A 23,236-nucleotide genomic window follows, 5' to 3' on the forward strand; every position below is an offset into this window, starting at 1 on the left:
TATAACCATGCACATAGAAAACAAAACATGTTTTGCAAAGACCGAAAGTGGCGTAGTCGTCACCCTTTCAATGGAAGGTAAATAAATGTATTTGACAGTTTACAGGCAACTCGCATTCTACTCATATTATGACTAGTAAGCCTTCGAAAATAAAATATGTTTACGAATGACGAGTCCTTTTTACAATACCGAGCGAATTGCTTCCACATTAAGAATAGTTTGGAAAATTTAAAATCTTGCGAAAAATTACCGCTTGTTTCTAAAATCGAATATTAAGTTACATTATATAGTTAAGTTGTTTTTTATTTGCCGCATCAAGAAATACGTGGATGCTCAGTAAAGGCCTACGATACATATATTTAGGGTTGTCAAACAAAAGCTCCGATGAAAAAAATCGTAAATATCATCCCTGTAATTTTTATATTACGCATTTTTTATTTTTTTATATTAACTCCACACAGCAGGCCCTGAAGAAAATAATTTCCCTCAGGGCCTATATCATCTTTGGGGATGCTGTGTGGAGGGTCTTTTTGTGGAGAGGAAGGAGTGAACATGGGTCTTGAAGAGTCCCATGTTGTAGGAGGGAGGAAACACAGAGGCCGGCAGTTCGTTCCACAGCCGAGCTGTTGAACTTAAGAACGAATCGCAGAAGCGACCCTCATGTGACAAATGTCAACCGTGTACAAATGTTGGGCGCGCGTTTGGCGTGTATCCCGACTACGCACCGGTGCCTAAGGGATCAATGACGCTAGTTCCTCAGAGCATCTTCCATTGTAATACCGATAGAACAAGGACAGCATACCTACCTGACACCTATGCTCTAAAGATTGCAGTCCATTTGTTAAGATTAGGGAATCTATCAAACGGACCACCCGTTTCTGCACAGAGTCAAGGGTTTTTTTCAGGTATTTAGGGGCTCCGGACCAGAGATGGATGCCAAATTCGACAGTAGGGCGCACTTGCGATTTGTACAGGGTCAGCAGTTGTGTACTATTAAAGTATCTGCGGGTCCTGTACAGTACGCCCAGCTTCTGAGAGGCCAACTTTACTCTGGCTTCGATGGAGCCCCCGTACCTGAGCTGGTCACTTATAGTTACACCAAGCATATCAATGGAAGGCCTGTTCGGAAGATTTTTCCCATTCCCTGAATCGACCTATCCCTTAAAAATTCAGCAATCCACGTACACAGGGATGCGGGAAGTCCGTAAGAAGGCAATTTGTTGACAAGTCCTCGGTGCCAGACCCAGTCAAAGGCCTTGGATATGTCTAGTGCGACCGTTTGGGTCTCACCGTAACGTTCCAGGCACCGCCCCCAAACATGCGTCACATACGCGAGAAGATCACCGCACGAGCGGTTCCGCCGGAATCCGTATTGATGGTCGTTGATAATTTTGTTCTTCTCGAGGTATGTGAGCAGTTTGTCGTTGATCACACGTTCCATCACTTTGGACAGAACTGATGTGATCGCTATGGGGCGGTAGTTGGCCGGGTTGGAGCGGTCCCCTTTCTTGGGAATAGGGTGAATGACCGCTTTTTTCCAACCAGAGGGCACAATGCCACACTTCAGGGACATTTTGAAGAGCTTTGTCAAAACTGGAACTATTTCCGCATTTGTAAAAAAAATAATACATAGAAGGATCATAACTCTCTGAATCCGAATCGAATACCCGATGTGGTAGTAGTACTTGGTTTGGTTAGAAACATGCATTGAAGGGATTGCGCAGAAAATTCCCACTGTGGATTGTGTTACAAACCGTTACTAACTTAATTTTTCTATCTAAGGTCTGGTTATTTCAATGTTCGCTCGCCGGCGATTAATGTACGAATGACGTCGTCGTCCATTTAAGACATGCTGAAACTTTCCTAATGCCAAAATTACTGTCCCGCTGTTTGACCTCCAGCTCGTTGAAATTATACTCAGATATTGTGTTATGACACGTCTACTGTTTCTTATATCTATGGAGGGACACTGTTTTTTCAGCAAAATTTATAAGAAGTGTGATTGAGGGTAGCTTCCACCCTGATATGGGGGATGAGAATTGGGGCAATAAGCGAAGTTAATAGAGGCAGGGAGGTAGATAGAGGTGTTGAATGATAGCTAAAGGGTGGTAGTTGGTCATCTTATTACAATGCTAGAAAACCTTTTTGTAAATTCAATTCAAATCAGTGAAGTTCAGTGTCTTCGAGGAAAATTACTACCGTTGAGATAATGGAAAGTTTTAGTGAACTTATTCTCTATTCTTAAAACATTTATTACTGTTGAAGCAACAAACGAACTTTCGTCACATTTAAAATCCTTATTTGACTGAAGGGGTTCCAGGGTACCTGCTCGATTTTTAATTTAGATTATTTGTTGAGTGTAATTTGAGTCTAATTGGCTGATATGTAATGACATCTATAATAGGAAATGAACAATTTAAGATGTGTGGATGTGCTAAAGATTTTTGGATGTGCGAAGGGTGCTAAGTGGGCGAAAAAGTATTGGATAAAACTTACACTTTCTAATGACGAAAGAGGTACCCGAGTGCCTTCATAAGCTTTTAATTAAATGTCTTAAAGAAATTTTCCACACTAAGCAATTAAAACATAACCAAAAATGGGTTTGCAAGTAGGAGATTTTGAAGTTCAAAGTATTTATAGGCCTTACCTTTTTCGTACCTTTTTTTTACCCTGGGATCATAATTTTTTTTTTTTTTTTCATTGACTCCACATAAGAGACCCTGAAGAAAAACAATCTCTTAAGGCCTATGTTATCTTTGAGGATGCTATGTAGCGAGTCTTGTTAGGGAAATAAAGGCGAAGAAGTTCTGGGAAGAAATAAGGTACGAGGTATGAGTAGGAATCTGGTGGTAAGTGTTTATAGGGGTGACGTCCACCCTTCCCACTGCGATGCAAGGCAATGGTTCGAGCAGTCGGGCTGGAGGGGTTAAATCTATGGTCTTTCTCAGTCCCTATCGATCATTCTGCCACGCCGTAGCTGAGCAACACCACAACACAGACCACCCCTGAACCGGGCACCTCTGCTAGGCCACCAAACGTATTTTCTAAACTCGGAGTGACCTATGACAGGGATGTTGGATATCTAATAAATAGTTCCCGTGGTGGCGGTAAACCAAAAATTTTCACACATGATTTTGAATTAATTCGTAGTGCTTCGCCACAAAGGAACAACGAATGCCTGAAAATATTATTTAGAAATTTGTTCGCATTTATGGCATGTTGGTTTACTGGTTTAATGTTAAAAATCACGAGCTAGTTTTCGCTTCCTAGTTTTTCGCTGTTTAGGTTAGCTACCAATAACGGCAATGCTTTCGTTATAATCCCACGTTGATTGATCAAATCGGCCTACAACTGAAATCGACCATATTTTAAGAAAAGTACAGCGGTACGTTATGCGCTTGGCAATACGTTCAGGTCACAATAATTTTGTTCATATTAAATACGCCTCTCTTTGTTTAATATACATTCTGGTTCAGCAGCTCTTGTGTATTATTTGAGCTCTGTGCACAGAAAAACTATAGTCTTTTTTACTGAGGCAAACACTTGCACCAATTTGCTTCTTTTCTGGATGTAAAATTGATTGATAATAATGTAGTTAGTTCTTCATTTGTGTGCTGCGTAGTTACATGTTTTCTGACAGAAAACGTTTGTTTTTCTCTTACAGTTCCAACAAGTGTAATGCCCCATGAGTTAAAAACGGTTCCATGATAACTCAACACAGTCACTATTCACCACACATTTAAAAGAAAGTCATTAAAAACGATGAAAAAAATTATAATTTAAACCTAACCTAACCTAACCTAACCTACTTAACCCAGTTAATAAAGTTTTTGTTTCATCACTTTCCATGACTTTATATAACTTTTTAAAAATGTTATGAATTATCATTTTGATAATTTATCCGGTCACCGTTAAAAACTTGTGCCAGTTACAAATTTGTTAAAAAGAGATATGTTCAATTTGGGAGGCGGGTATGGGTACCGCCGCCTCAGGAACCATTTATTGGATAACCAATACCCCTGCAATAGGTCACCCCAAGTGGTTCGCTACGTTTGGTGACTTAGAAGAGTTGCCCGGGCTCATGGGGTGAGGTCTGTCTAGGTCTTGGCGGTGAATGAGTTTGCCCACCTACTACGTGATGGGTCGGATCAGGAGAGACTGGTTGAGGGAGACCTTTCGACCTCTCCAGCCAGACTTCCTCTCTCTTCCATCGCCCAGCACCGCAATGGGAGGGATGGATTCGTACATCCGTCACTCCTAGACGCATTGACCCCCAGATATCTACCCACCCGTCTTACCTTGTTCCTTCCCAGAACTTCCCCTCCTTCCTTCCCTCAAGAGAAGCTCCACACAGCATCCTCAAAGGTGACAGCCTCTAAGGGATTTTTTTTGGCTCCTGTGTGGAGCTAATGTAAAAACAAAACAAAAAATGTCGTAACATTTCGAACAAAAAAAATTTAAATGTAAAGACTAAATCTAGATTGCATTAGTTTGATGCTCAGGGCTTAGTTGCTCAGTAGTATGCTCAGTAGTATGCTCAGTAGTATGCTCAGTAGTATGCTCAGTAGGCTTTTCTATACAAATTTGCCATTGCAAAGGTTAAACATTTGAGGCATCGCATACCCAAAAGATTTTCATTTTATATTTGACAGGCTTTGTAGGCATGACCACGGTACTCAAAAAGTTGCACATCTGCTTACGAGCATTCACATTTTCGTAATTTGTATGTTAATACATTCCAGATTTCTTTAATAGTAGGGGCTTGTCAGTTATTGCACGTTCAGTTCTATATTTTATCAATGCGAATTAATCTTAATATGATTTTGAATCTCGTGCCACAGACGCTCATATAAGAGATAAAAAATCTGATGTATGTAGACTATCAAATGATTAGGATTCTTACAAATGCATTCAACTCATCTTCGATTGGAATATTTTTTACTCGTCGGGTCTTTTTGGTTCGGGAATCCATTCTACTGGCTTCTTGTTGTACCTACTTATTAGTAATTTTTCGACATTTTCAATTAGTTGCACGCAAAATGATTTCACTTATCTCGTTGGGTAAAATTAATGTAAAGAATTTTTTTACAGTAAAAAATAATTTCCCATCCATACATTATGTCAGACAATCTGTCTGACATAAGATACTTTAAGTAAGTGCTTTCGCTTGAAGAAGTAAAGTAGAATTCCACTCAGTGCCATATTTTGCTAACCAATCATCATCACGTTCAATTTCAACACTATATCGGTATCGTAAGCATCTCCCTCTTCACTTTCACCCTCCAATTCAACACACCATGTTTCCGATTCTATTACTTTTGGGATACATTTACATTGACTATCGTCAGAAGTTTGTTCTTGGCGCTTATACTTGGGTAGGTGATTAAAAAGAATATTAAGGAAAAAAGGTGATATATTATTTGTATTACAACGATACAACATATTTATAATTTAAAATAAAATAAAATGTATGCGAAATGTGCACAAGCTTCAAAAACATGGCAAGACACCCGGGTACCTCTCAGCCACGCGAAGGTATAATAATTGTCTTTAGTAACATAAGAGATAACAAAACACTACGACACCTATGACTTGATCGAGCGGATGATAACCACAACTTTGTGTGGGTAACCGGACAACTCAGGACAGTAGCAATTCAACACACTCTTGAAAAGTGATATAAAAAACTGGATTAAACGTGATACATCAGGTTAGGTTCATAGGCCTATGTTTTTCATTACTTTTAATGATTTCATATCACTTTTCAAGAGTGCGTTGGATTGCCACTGTCTTGAGTTGCCATGGAACCGAATTGCGTTGTATATACCTAGTTGTTGTTTCAGGATATATTTTCTGTTTACCCTCCTGACGGAATGTTATTTTTCGCTACAATCTACAGGGTGACATGTTTATGGATCGACATACTTCAAGCAAGTAACACGCTTCCGGAATAACAGATTAAGTCAACGTTAAAAATTTTATAATCTTACGAAACATGAATGAGTTTGATGATGAAGATTCGAAAAACAAATAATGTTCGTGCATTATGTCTCACTTATTACAAATATAATTTGCAAATTCACTCCGCGATTAGACGAATATTTGTATAGGACGATATTAATTTAAATGTAAATAACATTAAGTATTATTTTATATACATAGTTGGTATCTATTTCTGAAAATAGCCGATGGCGGCTTTAATTATTAATTGTATCAATCAAGCAATGCTATCCATCAGTCTGGCATATCAACAGTTGCCAAACAACCCCTAAATTTCCCTTCGCTTAAATAATTTATAATAATCGCTAATCGAAATACACACAAAATAAATTTGAAACCTTTGCGAAACATATCAATCCTTGGAACAAAACCAAATTTATTTCATTATTTGTAGAAGATTAGGTAATTATACCCATACGCGATAAATAAAGCTGTATAAAATAAAAACCTTATAAACATATAAATTTTAGTGCAAATCGTAAAATTATTTAATTATTTATTTATATATACGCCTAAAAAGGCTTTTACATAGGAGTGATACTGACAGTAAATAGATGTTATCTATTGTAAAGAATTTTAAAAATACACAATTGTAAAATTGTAATTACAAGTATAATGAGAAAATATTAAGAAATAATTTTAAAAAAACTAAATATGAAGCAATATTAGTAAAACGTAAGAGTAACATAAAGTAAAAACGAAATTATAACAACACTACATATAAGACAAATTAATAAAACTAATTTACCAACGCTACTCTAATTTATAGGATTCGACAAAGTGTTGGTATAGATTATGCTTAATTCTATAAATGAAGTCAATAAATAAATCAATAGCACTAATTATAGGTTTATTTATAATTTTACAGATGTTTAAGTTTTAATTTCAAAGATTTATTTTGGTTATTTTTTTTAAATTATAAAATTTATAATTTTGGTGATTTTATCAACTATCCTACTAGGGTTATGCCCGTATTATGGTAGTGTTACGTGAATTATGTTAATAAATAATTCATAAAAACGTTTTCAGTGGTTTTCAGAATTATCGACATTTGGTTTTCAGTTGTTTCACGTTATTGCGATTTTTTTCCCAGTATCTCTTTTTGATTTTTGCTTTTATCCCATCTCATCAAATCACGTTTCGCTGTTCCGATTATTAAAAAGGTTTTATTTACATTACTAATGACACGAAAATTTGTAATTTTGTTTTTATGTCATCTCATCTTACCAAATAACGTTCTGATGTATGAGTTATTAAATATTGTTTTATTTTGGAGATAAAACGAAATATATATTTTCTGAAATAACTCATAGCATAAAAATATTATTATTTAAAAAAAAAGAAATCTAAATTCGATCTCCTTACTAAGATGAATTCGATTTATTTTATATTTTACTTGTTTGCCTGTTGCGAGCACGGAAGAATATTATCTTTATATTTCTTCTACGGTTGAGAGTTTGACATAAGCTAAGCTATCTCACAAACTAACAAAGGCCACGTATTCAATTTAACTTCTGAGTTAGAGGGCTGCAAAACAGAAGCTTTAATAATTAAATTCTGTGCAGGTGGTTTTAATAACGTGGCTTTCCACGTGAAAGCGGATGCTCACTAATTTACGTTTAAGTTCAGATGTTAATTATCATTATTAAATTATGTTATTACAATAATGTTTGTGGGCGATAGCCAGGTATAAAACATCGTAAACATACATCGTAACTCTTCCAGAGGATAACCCTACTAAACAGGTATATCATAATCAAATCTTAATAAACAGTTTTCTCAAAGAAAAATCATTTCATTTGGGGGCTGGAATCATCTAATTTGTTGGCCGTTTGCCACGATATTTAAATGGATTACGTAGAGTATTACGTATAATCTTGTTAAGTTGTAAGCTTACGTATTCGGCTTTACCACTATTATTATCACGATAATAATTATCGTAGCCTACCACGTGTCGTAATTATGAACGTATTTTTAGGCGGAGTAAATTTGCGCCAAGCATATAATAAAACTTTGTAAGTATTTATAAGGTGTGCTTATAATATGATTTTAACCATGATCCCTGAGCATATTTGGAGTAAAAATGTAGTTGTCATTTTGCTGTTCGATGATATTTTTTTTTATAAAAAATAATAAAAAAATCCATTACACGCGTGAGTTAACAAGGCATAAAAAATTTCACCAGTTCCCCAACAAGTTGTAAAATAAAATGGTTTAATTTGATTGTTACTGAATTTTCATGATGATTTGGATATCTCGCTCGTGAAATTGAAATTACACTCGAGAGTTGAAAATCCTGTGACATTCGATGGGACTTGTGAGTTAAAAAACGTTATTTTTTTCTTTACCTTTTTTCAAATTAGCAGCTGAGCCCCCCTCTGTTTTGTAATTTATAAGAGTCCTCAGTTCTAGATTCTAGTTTATTTATTTATTTATTTATTTATTATTATTTGTATATTTACAGAATAAAAATATCCATTAACAAAGATACATTATACAATCATAATTGCCTAATTAGCAATTTAAATTTAGTGATGCGCAGGTGGAAAATGTCGATGTCAGAGGCTAGTGAGTTAAGAAGGCCTATCATTCTTCCGAGAGGTTAGATTAAAATTAATTAATAGTTCTAGATTAAACCGTTAATGCTCAATCGATTGAAAGATTTAGAGTACCACACACAACACGTGTTTCGAAAGAAGTGAAATAAAAGCTTTTTATTAGCTCCCCTAACTTTTTTTGTGAAATGTCGTATTTCACCAAACAAAGCCGACACAATATGGATTAATCACAAATATGAACTCAAATTTGTAACTCTATATTTCGAATTGCGAACTAGTGACAAATATTAAGTAAATCACATTTGGTATTAGTATGTAAAGGGGGCGTTTTATGTTCCAGTTCGATTTTTTTGGCCGCCATTTGTCAGTCTACGTCGTAGGGAGCGGTCGATAAAACATTATTATGGAGCATCTGATGCCGCAACAACTTCGTGAAAGTATAAAAACATGTTACTTAAATAATTTATTATTTATTGTGAACGTGGAAAAAAATACGTGACTAATCGAATAACGTCAAAAAGTGGTGATATCGACTGTCCTCCACGATCCCCTGATTTGACTCCTCCAGATTTCTTCATATGAGGATACTTGAAAGAAAAGGTGTACACCTAAAAACCAATTACAATTTCGATGCTTCAGGACAATATTCGAAACTAAATTGCTGAAATAACGTCAGAAGTCTGCGAAAATAGGCTTAAAAGATCTAGCCTTTGCGCCACGGGCAGAGGCGGCCATTTAACCCACATCACATTCTATACATAATTTTAAGGATCATATAATGAATCAATAAAATATAAATTTTCATATTGTATTTCATTTAAAAGTTGTTAAAAAATGATTTATTATAATGTGAGTAATATAATTATTTCTTTTGTATCTAATACTCCACGCACGATAATAATATTTTGTTAATAGATTAATGACTAATTTTTATTTTTCTTCCACGAATATCACTTTGAATGTTACTAACAAAAAATATATTTTCACACCATGGTTGGGGATGCGTGATAAGGGAATAGAAAAAAATTAAGTAAATGGGGAAACAATATGATCAGAGGTAATTGGTCAATTTATCTAATGACTGACAAAGTTCAGCGCTTACCTTTTTCTTGTTCTTCATCAGGTTGGCGTCCCTGGAGTCCTGTGCGTTCCCGGGAGCTCTGGAGCCCCACAGTCGTAGGGACATGCGCGCGTACACGAAGCTTATCACACACAGGGGGGTCAGGTACTGAAACAAACCCCTCTGTTAATAAGGTATTGTAAAACATACCTCACTTTACATTAACAACTTGCTTTCTTAATTAAAAAACGTCAATACACATTATTACCATTTTAATCAGTAGATACATAATTACAATCAGGTACAGTATATTACGTTATGCCAAATAAATATTGTTACTTCGAAAATATCAATTTCACAAAAAAATTAAGAGTCAGGACTCACAATAATTTTTGATACAAAAAGATATAAAGGAAAAAGGAGATTAGAAAGTGTCTTTCTACTCATCTCTGTTTATTAAACAGAACAAAAGCACTTTTTAAGACCTGCCCACTTCCTTACAGGGTAACAGTCAATATTTCTTTTTGTCAAATTTTACTTTTTCCAAGAGTTTTTTTTAAATTATCTGTACCTTTAAATTGTTGTACAGGAATAGGTTACTCAGCAATAATATTAAAACAATATCTACAAAATTCAAACAAGAATTTTCATTAGTTTTCTGGCTTAATTTTCATATCTACACGATAGTGTTTGTTTGTGTTGTGTTGATGAAAAATAAACCCAATTGTGGCAAAAAGTCATATGAAATGCCAAAAGATTTAGTTGATAGGAACAGAATTGTTTTTATTCTGATGAAAACTTTTATGTAACCATACTAGCTGTTTGCACTTTATAATCATTTCAAAATCAGTGTGGCTACAATTTATTGTCTATTTCTTAGAGGTTCGAATAAATGTAAAGAAAATCAATGATGCGTATTCTTCCGACATTCGTAATAACGGTCTTTACACGGACGCTTTGAAGCGTAGATAATACCACACGGCACTCCAATACGTGTTAAGACAAGCGCCGCGCAGTACAGCGTTTGCAGTGCGGTTTATTTTTAAATTTCTATACATCAGCGATTTAAGTATCGCTGTGTATCAGTTTTACAAAAATAAAGTTATTGTTTACAGATGAAAAAATCTCATAAGCAATAATTATGAATGAAAAATACTAGTATATATTTCATTATTTGGTGGGTTTAGATTATGCCGACGTAGCGTAATGGTAAAGCAGTTGACCGACAATCGTAATGCTGCGGATTCAATTCCCGTCAGCGGTATGTATTTTTTCATTTAGATTTTTTCAATTTATATGGGCGTCTGCTTATAATAATTTATTAAAAATGTCTTTATACGTACTCTTATGGGAGCAGGTATGTCGATCAACACTTGGGAAGGTGTTAGTGTGTCAACTAAAACGCTTTTTACCGAAAAAAATTAGCTTCGCAGCCTAAGACTATCATACAAACATTTTGTATAACAAGCGTGTAACAGTGTTATCGGAAAGATGCTATGTTAATTTCATCGGGCACCTAAAGATGTCGCACACATTAAAACGTATATTATTTAAAACCTGCAAATCAGATCTACAACCTGTAAGTCAACTATTTATTTTTGCTTTGTTTTACCCACGAATAGGCAGCGCCTTTGTGTCTTGCCATTGATTAAACTTTTCTTTAAAATTATTATGAGTAGATAGAGAGTTTTAAAGTTCGGGTAGGTGATATTGGTGATCGGTGGCTTTTTATATAAAGGATGCTGAAGTAGGTATATACCTATTATCAAATATACAAAACTATAGACTAGCCCACGATTAAGATGCAATTACTTACTCCAAAAATGTTTTTCATATTAGTTCTATAAATTATTTTGCTCTACGGTATATATGTAGATCCATGTTTTGATTGGTTTCAATTTATTCAAGCAAAATTGTCACGCGAACAAATTTCTAATCGTACTCGAACAATCCGCTTGCTTCGGGTAAGCTATTCTGCGCATTATTATCTGTCGTTTTTCATGTTTTTAGTCCAAGTGATGACAATTTCAGCAATTTTTACCTAAATTTTCACATTAGTATCATTCGAGTGGCCGATAAGATATTTCACTGCCTCTGGAGGTTAACAAGTTCGTGGCGGATGATCTAAAAGATCACCTGGCAATGCGACATATTATCCTCTACCTGAATGAAACAAACTCCAAAATTTGTAAAAAAGTTTCTTCTTTACGAATAAATTGTTTTGCTGAGCTTATTTTTGCGGTGAATAAAATAATACAGGAAGTCATCCCTTTCTAGGACTCATCCCGAGAATACATCTGGCAGAACGCGTTTTTTTGCTAATCTTATTTGGGGTTAATAATGCCCAGCATTTGGTTGAAGTGGCCTATCGGATATAATTTTATGGTCAGCGCTTGGACTATTTGGATCTTCTTGTCGACTTTAAATTCAGCCTAAGCAGATGGGACTGAATGCACGAATATCAAACTCTTTCTAGCTTTGTGGATACGGAATAAAGCAGAGCACTCCACACTTTCACTGGTGTTCGTATGTTTACGTGACATTTGAGCATTGAGAATGTATTGTATTATGTATTTTGACCCGCTCATGATGCTACGTATACATACGAGAGCCAAACTGCCGAACTGAACCTCAACTTATGGGAAAGAACAAACTTGAAGTTGCTTCGTTCCTTTTCCGTAATTTGTGGCTCGGTTCACGTTAAGGTTCGCAAAGGAATTAAAATTTTTATTTCTGTATTACCGTTCGATTTGAATACAGTTTTTAATAACTAAACAAACATTAACCGAACTGCCATAAAAAATTAAGTAAATATATTTATTTAAGAATAACTACAAAACACAATAACAACTATCAGGAAAATAAATTCAAAACCGCTTTCTGCGAAAATTTATCAAAATAATAATAAATTCGAATAATTTAAATAAATAAGAAACAATTTATTAGCTTCACTAATAAAATGCCTACTCAAAATTTAGGAAACTATTCAATTACCATTTGATCTAGTCTTCAATCAGTTTCAAATTTATTATGGAAAACTAAAAAAAATATAAACACAATGTAGATGAAAAATGAAAATTCAAACTACAGATGAGATCCCTGAGGCGTATGTGTGGTAAAACCATGTTTGATCGTGTGAGGAATGTGGAGATCCGCAAAGAGTGCAAGGCTGATGTAAGCGTAATGAGTAAGATTAAGAAAGGGACGCTTAGATGGTTTGGGCATATAGAGCGAATGAGCGAAGATAGGAGTGTAAGGAGGATATATGATGCAAATGCGAATGGTAGCAGAAGTCGGGGACGCCCGAGGAAGACATGGCACGATCAAGTGAATCATATATTCGAGTCGGGCCATGTCAAGAGTCAGAATAATAGAAGAGTATGTGTGAGACGATGTATGAATGTGAATGAGGCAAGAAGTGTGTGCCAAGACCGAGTTGTTTTGCGGTTCGTCCTCTCTGCCTACCCCTGTGGGGAAACGGCGTGATGGTTAGTTATTTCAAACTACAGTATCTTTTTGTGAGTAAAATTTGGCAGATAATTAAATTTATAAACTTCGTATGTAAAATTGAAAATTCAAATAAGAAAAAATACAAAACAAAGCACGTCTTTACGGCGTTAACAACTTTTCAGATAGCTGCACAATAAATCATAATAATTACTTTTAAACCAACTTTTGGCATAAAATTGTATGGAGTTGAAATCAAATGACGGTATAGGGTTTGACCCATTTATATAATTATAAACTTATATATAAATAAATAAAATACGTTTGAAAATTATATATATTAGTATTATTCCTTAAGTTAGAACAAGGATATTTTATTTAGTCATCAGTTGTCCAGTGAGTTTATTTTCCATCCATACATTGCGTCTAGGATTTAACTTGGATTCAGCTGACTAATAAAAAAAGAGAAAATTTAAGCTTTATTAACAAACTAGCAGAACTCCCCTCAGAGATTTTCAAAATCTGGCTTTTATTTTGAAGGTCAAGCGTGCAAAATTTCATCATTCTGGGAATAAGACTGTAAATTTTTTATAAAAATCAAACAAACGATAATCTTCTTTATATAAATAGCTGAACTGCACCCGTTTTTGTTCGGGGTTATTAATGGTTTGGAGTAAAGTTTAGACATTGTCATATAATTTAATAACGCTCTATCTTCGTTTATCTGCTCTCTATACGGACCAAACAATCTGAGGCATCCCTTTCTTAATCTAATCTATTTCGCTTTCATACCTTATACATACCAACGCCTCGTTTTGCCATAGATAAGTAGTACCTGTTTTTTCATGTCTTCCTTGAGTGACCTCGACTTCTTCTACTATATCCTTCCACGACATACATTCTGCTTGCCTACCTTTCTTAGTTTTTCAAGGATGCCTCAATTTACCACACTTGATCGTGCCATAATAATAATAACATAGCATTTATATAACGCAGTTTTGTATCATTTTTCTTCAAAAACTTTGCTATATCTTCCTTGGGCATCCCTAACTTTTTCTACCATCCACTTTCACTTCATAATTAAATATTCTTATCAGAAAAAGGACGACGCAATTCCAGTCTGTCGTATTACATGCGACAAATTATGCACAGCTACCTTTTAAGAAAAGTAATTCAAGTAAAAATGAAAATGAAAAAATAATAGTCAGTGAATGATTATATAAAAACTGGAAATAAATTATGAAGGAGTATTTTCAAAAAGAGAAATTTCTATAAAAAAATCTTTCTTTGTGGGACAGTTTTACGTGAATAATCGCTCGAGTTAATATTTTACGATAATCGTTAAATGCAAATTCAATTAACTGTTTGTTGGACATGATTTATATTAAAATAAACTCAATTAATTTGTGAAAATTGTTTTCCTCTTATTTTGAACGTCAAACGTCAAGGCTGCGATTTTACCAAAGAGTATCAAAATATTGCTTCAGGGGGTGGAAAAGGGGGTTAAGGGTAGTTTTTCAATATCTCATGTAGACAGTTACCTTCCTTTTGTTTTGATAATCAAGCGTGCAAATTTTCATTAACCTCGGAATAAAACTTATAATTTGCATACAAATCAAATCGACGCCACCCGCCCGCCACAAACACATAATCAACTTTATATATTATAAAAAGATCTTACCTGTAGAAAAAATAACACCATTCGATATATCACCATCGAACTTTCGCTCATATTGTAGGGGACGCAGAAAGGCTTCGTGTACACAACGTGAGCATCTGAAAAAGAATTTGAATAAAAATAAAGTTGATAAATACAATGCTGTATTATTTACGGAATAAATAAGTTTTGGCAAATAGGTTAAAGCTCACCATAATCTACTTCTTGTACAATATCTACTCTAAGAGCAAAGGCCATCGGGAGAGCGATGGCTAGTGCCAGTAACCAGATCCCTCCGATTATGATTTTGGCAATCTTCTTGGAGGGTCGAGCACTGAAACAATAAGAAATAGATATTTTAAGCGCCTCTGTAATTAAGAGGTACACAAAGAGATCATCAAAGTTCACCAAACATTTTACATCAATATCAACCACTTGACTAAATCTATTGATTACCTATACCCAAAATAAAAATCTATTTGGCCCTTGAACCTCAAATTTGCTAAATATTTTTTAGAGGTTTCTATGTAGTATTTTTTCATTATGTAAAGTGAAACTATTATATTTCTCAATACTTTTACGACATCTGTTTCGGTGTTAAAAACCATTTTAAAAATGTGATTGCGCTACGCGCAATCTACTTATTTGTACAAATCTAATTACCGCTACCTACGCATAATAATTATAGTTGTAAACTAACTCTAGAGGCGTGCATCTGGTATTTGCATAGTTTTTTTCTCTCTTAACTTTCTAGATCGCTAATCCAATTTCCATCATACAACTTTGAAGCTTTGAATTATCAGTTTACATGTCAAGTGAAAACAAGTCATTACATATTTTTTCTACTTACGTATTTAATTTATTTAATCTTTTTATACATTTGCTATCGGTGCTGATATATTCTTCATCTCACCAGATGTAAAACGGATGTGTTCAGATGGCAAATTACAAGAGTGATTGTTTGGCATGGTTTATGTTATATAAAGAAAACGGACAGATTACTCGAGAGCTAGTTCTCTTCACTGGCGTAGAAATACTTTAAAATATATATTATGTTATTTTATTTTACCATTATTATGCTTATTTTTGTAACAATATTACAATGTCCAGTAAATAAAAACGAGTAAAAATATGCTTCAAAATTTTAACCAATTCAAAAAATAAAAGGTTGAAGAAAATTTTGAACCAGTTGGATTCACGTTAATAAGTACCCATAATGGAAGTATATTAAAAGTGATCAGTGATTTTACGTATGAAGGTTCTTTTGTTTTGGGTATTTCTAATGCTCCAGGTAGAAAATTGAATAGCTTAAAGTTATTGAATAAATAAAAAAAAAATCATTGCCCATATGAAGTTTTTCAAACCGGGATATTAAAATATTTTTTTACATGTGATTGTCTTAGGGCTCTAGTGCTTTTTCTTTCTTCAAACTTATGGATATTTTTTAAGTGATGCAACAGGATGTTTTAAGAGAAATTTTTCAAGAAGGGAACGTTTAGGTCTTTATGAACAACATAAGTGCTTGTCCTTAATGGAACTAGAATAACCTTCACACTAAGATTATTGATCTTTTTAGAGTATTTTAAGTACTTTCCCAATCATAAATACAACAATGCAATAGGTTATTGTATAAGAGCATAATAAAAATTTATCTTCTATTTAATAAATATATAAACTGCAGAACAAGATGGGTTTCTTTGGTTTTGTCGTTAGGTTTGTAACATTCAAATTCCATTTGAATATTATCAATGCGTGTACCAACAAATTTTATAATGTTCAACTCTATTTATCTCAGGTACTTGGGTTTATCAATGAGTTACAGCTAGACATTTTGAGGCTGTGTTGCAATAGTAATAACTTATTAAATTTCTAAAAAAATGTTTTATCTATATTTAGTGTTAATATGAGGGCATTTAGCTTTTTTCCAGCGCGTAAGCCATTTTCTGCCGTTTTAATGACTTCATCCCAAGATTAATTATTACATGGCAATCCGTATCATCGGCCAATTTTCAAATGACCACAATATCTAGGTTACATACATTACATTATTGAGATAAAAAAAATCAAAAAAGTACACAAAATGCTACCCTGTGGATCACCACTAACCATTCTTGAGTATGACCACCGGTAGGTTTAATTTTAAAGCATTGCGTTCGGTTAGCTATATAACTATCAAATAATTTCAAGACTGTATATGATGTATCTATCCTCTTTAGTTTACATGAATGTTTTTGATGGTTGTATTTCCTCTGTTTTACATTACTTTTAACAAAATCGGTAACGTTAAAGATGGCGTCCGGGATTGATAAGTTTTGCAAAAACCAAGCTAGTTTTTGTGATAGTATTTTTCTAGAGTTAATAAATAAGTTAGTATTTCTTCAAAATATTGAGAGAAAGCACTAAGGGCTTATATTGGTTTGTAGTTGGTTTAAGAAGTTTGGAAAAAAAATCTGAGTAATGTTTTTATTAATTAGGAGTTTTAGTAGAAAAGCTAGTTGGCATTTTAACGATTTCAGTAGTTTACTTGGTATTTTATCAAGGACGGGTGATGTCCTCTCTTTCGGTGAGTCTATTTTTTGAAGATTTCTCGGGTTGATACCTCTTTTAGAGTGAAAATTTTGTTAGTTTCTTGGATATTTCCATCTAATGGTGAAGTTGTTATGTTAAAATTGTTGATCCCTTTTAGAAAAAATGTTGGGCTTTCTTGGAGATTATCATCTGATGGTGATTTTTTTGTTCTTTTTTTATTTTGGTGGCTAGTTTTTGTCCAATGCTTGTATAAAAGTATTTGAGTGGTTGGCAATAGTTTCTAGATCGGAGTTAAATTTTATATTGTGAGTTCATCAATTTGATTTTAAATTGTTTTTAGTTATTTCTTTAAGAATTTTCCATCATTATACTATTTATGGTTTCATTGTGATTAGTATTTAGATCTTATGTGTTCAATTAGCTTATTACGTGTTTTTATATATTTTTGCAAAATGTATTTTATATATTCTACACCCACAACACAAGCAACATCTTCCGCTTACCGTGTGGTAGTGGGAGATTTTCAAACATTGCATTGTAAGGTTATTTGTAACCTGGAAATGAATATCTTTCTTTAACAAAAAAAAAACAGATAAAAAAAAAATACAAAATAATAAAATTACATGAAAGCTCACTCAAATGACAAATAGTACAAAAAAGTAAGAGACACAAATAGAGACCAGAGTAATAGATAATATAATCAGCGCAACATATTTTTTAGCATTAGCAGAACATTTTTCCTGAATTATTGACGAAAATGTCTACTTCAGCACACTTTATCTTATTATATAGCCGACACATTTGAGTCAGAGGACTAAAATAGATGATATTATTTTTTAATGTATTCACGTGAAACATTCTATGCCGTCTTATACGATGGGAATTAGAATCATATTAAAAAACTAATTATTTGGATCATTCCTAGTTCCTGTGCGTATGATATCTGTCTTTCTAAAGTATTTTAAAAGTCCAGCTATAATTCATGACCAAGTGATTCAGTTTGTTTAATTAATGTGCGAACCTATCCGTGGTTGGTGTGAAGATTAATTTTGTTTTGAATAAAGTTAAATCACTCCATGCGGCGAAATACGCCGTTATACAGTTTCCGGAAAATAAATTATCCCTTTCGAGCGAATGTGGAAAGTACTAAACCATAGGTAGATAGGTGATTCATAGAAATGCTGTTACACCACCATACCCTAAATAGCATCCCTTCGAACCTTATTCAAGTTACCTACGAGTAAACGAGAAGCGTGTTAAAAAGGCTTTCACTACCCTACTCCTTTTATACGGCCGATTTGGGCGGTATTCTCCTAAGTGGTAAGTTACTTGAAGGTCTTCTAGGATGACAAAGTTTTCCGTCTCCGTTATTCTGGGTACAAACTTTATTTAAGATATATACTTTGTTATTATCCCACCAGCACGCACATTAGCATGCACATCCCACATCACCTGCCTCTGATTAGAAATCGTATCGATCTCAGCCTCTTCTGGGAAGTAACTACTGCTCATCTGCACTTACGTATACACTTAGGATTCGGATGTATACAATTATGTTTTTCAAGGAAAATTTGTTTACCATTTCAAGGAAAAAGTAAGACAATTTAGCAGCTAGTTTCATCTTTCAGTTTCAATAAACGTTTGACTGGAGAGAAAAATTACCATGGAAGACAAAAAAAATTGTGACTGACACTTATTGATGTACTCTTTATTTAAGTACATAATATCAAACATTTCCAACAACGTTTTGATGTGTCACAAGGAATGTAAAATTTTACTTTGAATTCTTTTATAAAATCATTTTTCAAAGATCTTCTAAAAGTATTTCTTTATAAAAAGTAGACCAAATAAATTCTATTTAGCAGATAAAATTAATCATATTTAAACAAATTACTATATCTTGAACACGGGCAGTCATAAAATGAATATAAGAATGAAAGCTCCTTAAAATTAGGGTCAGTTAAAAATCTCCTAATAATAGGCCAATTATTTTCAGTACATATCATGACAGCACTTTCTCAGATATATATATATAAAACCACTGGCAGATGATCTGATTATAGATAAGTTCTAATGAAAGAACAACGTAAATTTTTGTTTTTTTTAACATTTTACCTATTTAAAAACACGTTAAATTAGTGGCCAATACTTTACCCCAAAGAAATCTTCAATAATTTTACAACGAAGAAAATCTTTCAGGTGCGTTGATGAATTTTAATAGTTATTTAAAATTTAAAAAATGGAAACGTTACGAGAATTACGTTATGATCATGTTTTATTTACGGTCTCTTTTCGCTTCAAATCAAATATTTTATTTTCGGGTGACCAAGTAGATATTCCGTTTTACGATATAATATACCTTCTACTTACGGATATTTGTTTATCGATCTATATTATATGAATATATGTAATATTTACAAGATAAGAATATTTTAAATGGTGACTTGAATATTTAAGAACACATTTTTCTTTGCACAGACATCAGGATTGACAGAAAATAATAAGACTTTAATGAATTATGTCCAATGACGTAACAATACATCTAGAATTGTTATTGTCTCACAAAATTAAGTTAAAATGTGGCAAGTGAGAAATACTTAATTCGAATATTGTTCATGTACAACAAAAACACACATTAAGAAAACATGCGTACGAACGAAATAAACGATAGAACAGAGCGGCGTTTTCGTATTCCAAAGGTGTGTCGAATAGTACATTGAGGCCGACTACAGTATATGCCTGTGCGCATGACAGATTTTCAGGTGTCAAGTGATCAAGTAACGTGACGTAAAAGAGCAATGACAGTTTGCAAATGGTGGCGATTGTTGATCTCGTAGTTACGGCTGATGTATATGTTGTTTTACAGAAAAAAAATTGAATAAACACAGTGATTAGACTATTTTAAGCAGTGAAGTTTACTTAGCGACAGAAGTGACTACGTAGTTTGGCAATTGCGCGTCCAGAGCTTACTATTCAGCATTTCATTTTATTTAACGACGCATTAAATCTTTGGGAGGGAAATAATTGTTTTTTTAATAATGAGTAATTTGCGTGTATATATAAATATATTGTTATTCCTTGGCTTTTGCTAGCCTTTACCGGGTAATTAAAATATTTCCTAATTGCACACTCAAGCTTTTGGCACTTGTTAAGGCAATTTACTTAGAGGTAACACACAATACTTTCTTCACTAGATTTCTACAGCGCGTCTATAATTGTAAAGTCATTGATTATGTCCGGTAAATTTTAATAATATTAAAAATATTCGATCAATTTCCGGCTTCTCTTTTAATATGCAAAACAAATGTAAATCGTGTTTTCATTCAATTATATTTGCCTTAAAAGTTTTGAGAAAAGTTTTTTTTTTAATTGGAAACATGATGAAGTTTGTTTGAATAATATTTTTTTTTTTTTTTTTTTTATTGTTTAACTTATAACATTGTTACATTGTACATAAAATAAGTTAAAAATAAGTAATAGTGTAAAACATATGTTGTTGAATTTCTACTCCAATGAAGAGTGCTAGCTCTTGAGCTTGGCGTAGGAGTTATTTGACAATTATTTCATGTTTATATCAGTAATTAACATTATTACAGTACAATAAATATAAACTTAAAAGAGGATTGTGACGTTAATTTTGGTTGAAACATGAATTGAAGTTATAACATTTGATAGGTGTTATATGTTTTTGTAAAATATCTAGAAGTTTTATGTTTCAGGTTTATTAATTATTCTAAACTGAAACGAAATCAAATGTTTTTAAATTTAAATTTGAACCAACTTCTTTGAGAATTGTAGCTCTAATTTGTTAAAGGTTTTTAAATTCTGAAAATATAAAAAAATATTTTTTCGATTAGTAGATCATAGGATATAAAATCATAATAATAACCATCTAAAAAACAATAACACGCTTTCGTCAAACAATTGGTTGAGTATTGGAGAGTTGAGCGCAAAAATAAAAGGATTTATGTTTGCCATTCAGGATAGAATCATTTATAATAAAAATTATAGGAAGCGTATAATCAAAGATACATATCAAATAAATGATTTATGTAGAAATTCTTTGGCTTTTCCGGAAATTATAGAACATATTATATACAGATTTTCTATATTAGCACCGTCCGAGTATACATTTAGGAACAATCAAGTTTTAAAAATAATTCACCAAAGTTTGGTAATTAAACATAACTTGATTGACTGCCGTAATAAAGTACCATATTATGAATACAAACCAAATAAATTTTTAGAAAATGATTTTTATTAAATATATTGTCATAAAACTATACCAACAGACCGAACGATTAGCCATAATAGACCCGATATAGTTTACGTGACAAAATGAAAAAAATTACTTTTATCATTTATGTCGCTATTCCAAATTCCTGTAATATTAAAAAAATTGTTTCTGTTAAAATAAGAAAATACACAGATTTAAGAAATGAGATTAAAAGAATTTGACATTCTTAGACAATAAACATATTAAAAGTCGTTATTTCGGCTACTGGCATTATACATAGCTCTCTCGTTCAAAATTTAGACGTGTTTGATCTGTCAAAGAATTTATATATCAAAATTCAAAATCAATCATTTTAAATACATGTAAGGTTTTTAAATATTTATATTAAGGGATCAGTACCTAACCTGTTACAGTTACCTAAGAGTTCTACTGAGCCGAACCCTCTGATATGAAAATATCTGCAGTCGGTGAATTATTTTTCCATTTGATCTCTGGTGAGTTAACGTGTTGTTGTTGTATTTTTTAGTATTTATTATATTTATATAATGTACTTGCATAATGTGGATTAACTAGATGATAAGTTGTGGAAAAGTGTGTGGAAGTGTTTAGCTTTTCCCGTGGGGAAGATTTAACCCGGATATAAAGTCGAAAAAAAAAACTAATTATCATATTTATAGCTGAATTTTTTTTTTAAATTACAAACAACGAAATGGACTTCGCTAAGAGTTGTAAGGTTTAAAAATACTTCATTACCTCCCACGTTTCGTAAAGTGAAGTTTGAATAAGAAACTACGTCGGTAACACACAGGTTCCCAGATAGTAAACAATGACAAGCACATGACGACAGCGTGATCAAGAAAATAGAAGAAATAAAATGAAAAGAAAATGTATAAAAATCTCCGTTTCCGCCGCCAGGAACGAGCGGAGGGAACCGGAGCGCCAGGAACACGCGCTCAATAAACAGTCAACACCGGGAAGCCGGCGAATTTGGTCACAATAATAGTACACGTTCAGGCACGTTTCCTGCGTGGCCGAAGTATAGTTTTGCGAGTGATTACATTACAAAATCCCCACAAACGCTACGATTACTCACGCCACCTCACCTATATTTATATCATATAGATAAAGCATAATATAGGTTTTTTTTGGAATTAATTAATGAGTAAAACCTCAAATTGTAATATTTAATTATTGAACACAATAATAGCGATTCTGAAACGAAAATTCGAAACAAAAAATCGGAAATAGATAATGTCACATCTAGAACATGAATCCAGTAAGACCCTCGTCTTGCCGCTACTCGTCCTAGATGTGACGGTATCCTTTAGTGATTTTTCTATTTCAAAATTTTCGTTTTACAATCGCTAATATTGTCTAAAATAATTACATAATATAAGTTTTGTACAAAGTTGTTTTACACGCTTTTCGACTGCCACACTAGTCTCATGCCCGTATTATCTAAGTCGAAATATGTGTTTTATTATTTGAATGTAATACCTGTTAATTGTTAGTTGGTATTTAATTATCTTGTGAAATAAAATTAATTTCATTGTTGTTATCATTTATAATATGAGGAAATCTATAATTAGTTTCTCAGTTAATTAAGTCGCACGTATACATGTTTTTAATAATTAATAGTTTATTATTTGAGATATGTATTTGTTTTGTTTAAATGTTTGACGAACCAAAATCAGTCAAAAATTAACAGTTCAAATTTTGACAGACATTACCAACAGAAAATGTAATGC

General features: G+C 33.1%; 1 protein-coding gene across 1 annotated transcript in view; it reads right to left on the minus strand.

The window, feature by feature from the left end:
* LOC149426329 (RYamide receptor-like) overlaps nucleotides 1-23,236 on the minus strand; it is a 180,029-nt gene that overhangs the window by 40,637 nt on the left and 116,156 nt on the right. The window contains exons 5-7 of the mRNA XM_089636425.1: nucleotides 14,935-15,056; nucleotides 14,747-14,841; nucleotides 9,661-9,786 (exon numbers count right to left, since the gene is read on the minus strand). Coding sequence (XP_089492551.1) covers nucleotides 9,661-9,786; nucleotides 14,747-14,841; nucleotides 14,935-15,056 — 343 coding nt within the window. The remainder of the gene's footprint in view (nucleotides 1-9,660; nucleotides 9,787-14,746; nucleotides 14,842-14,934; nucleotides 15,057-23,236) is intronic.

This window comes from Hesperophylax consimilis, chromosome 1 (genome assembly GCF_061612785.1).
Source record: "Hesperophylax consimilis isolate HC1 chromosome 1, BYU_Hcon_1.0, whole genome shotgun sequence".
Taxonomy (NCBI): domain Eukaryota; kingdom Metazoa; phylum Arthropoda; class Insecta; order Trichoptera; family Limnephilidae; genus Hesperophylax; species Hesperophylax consimilis.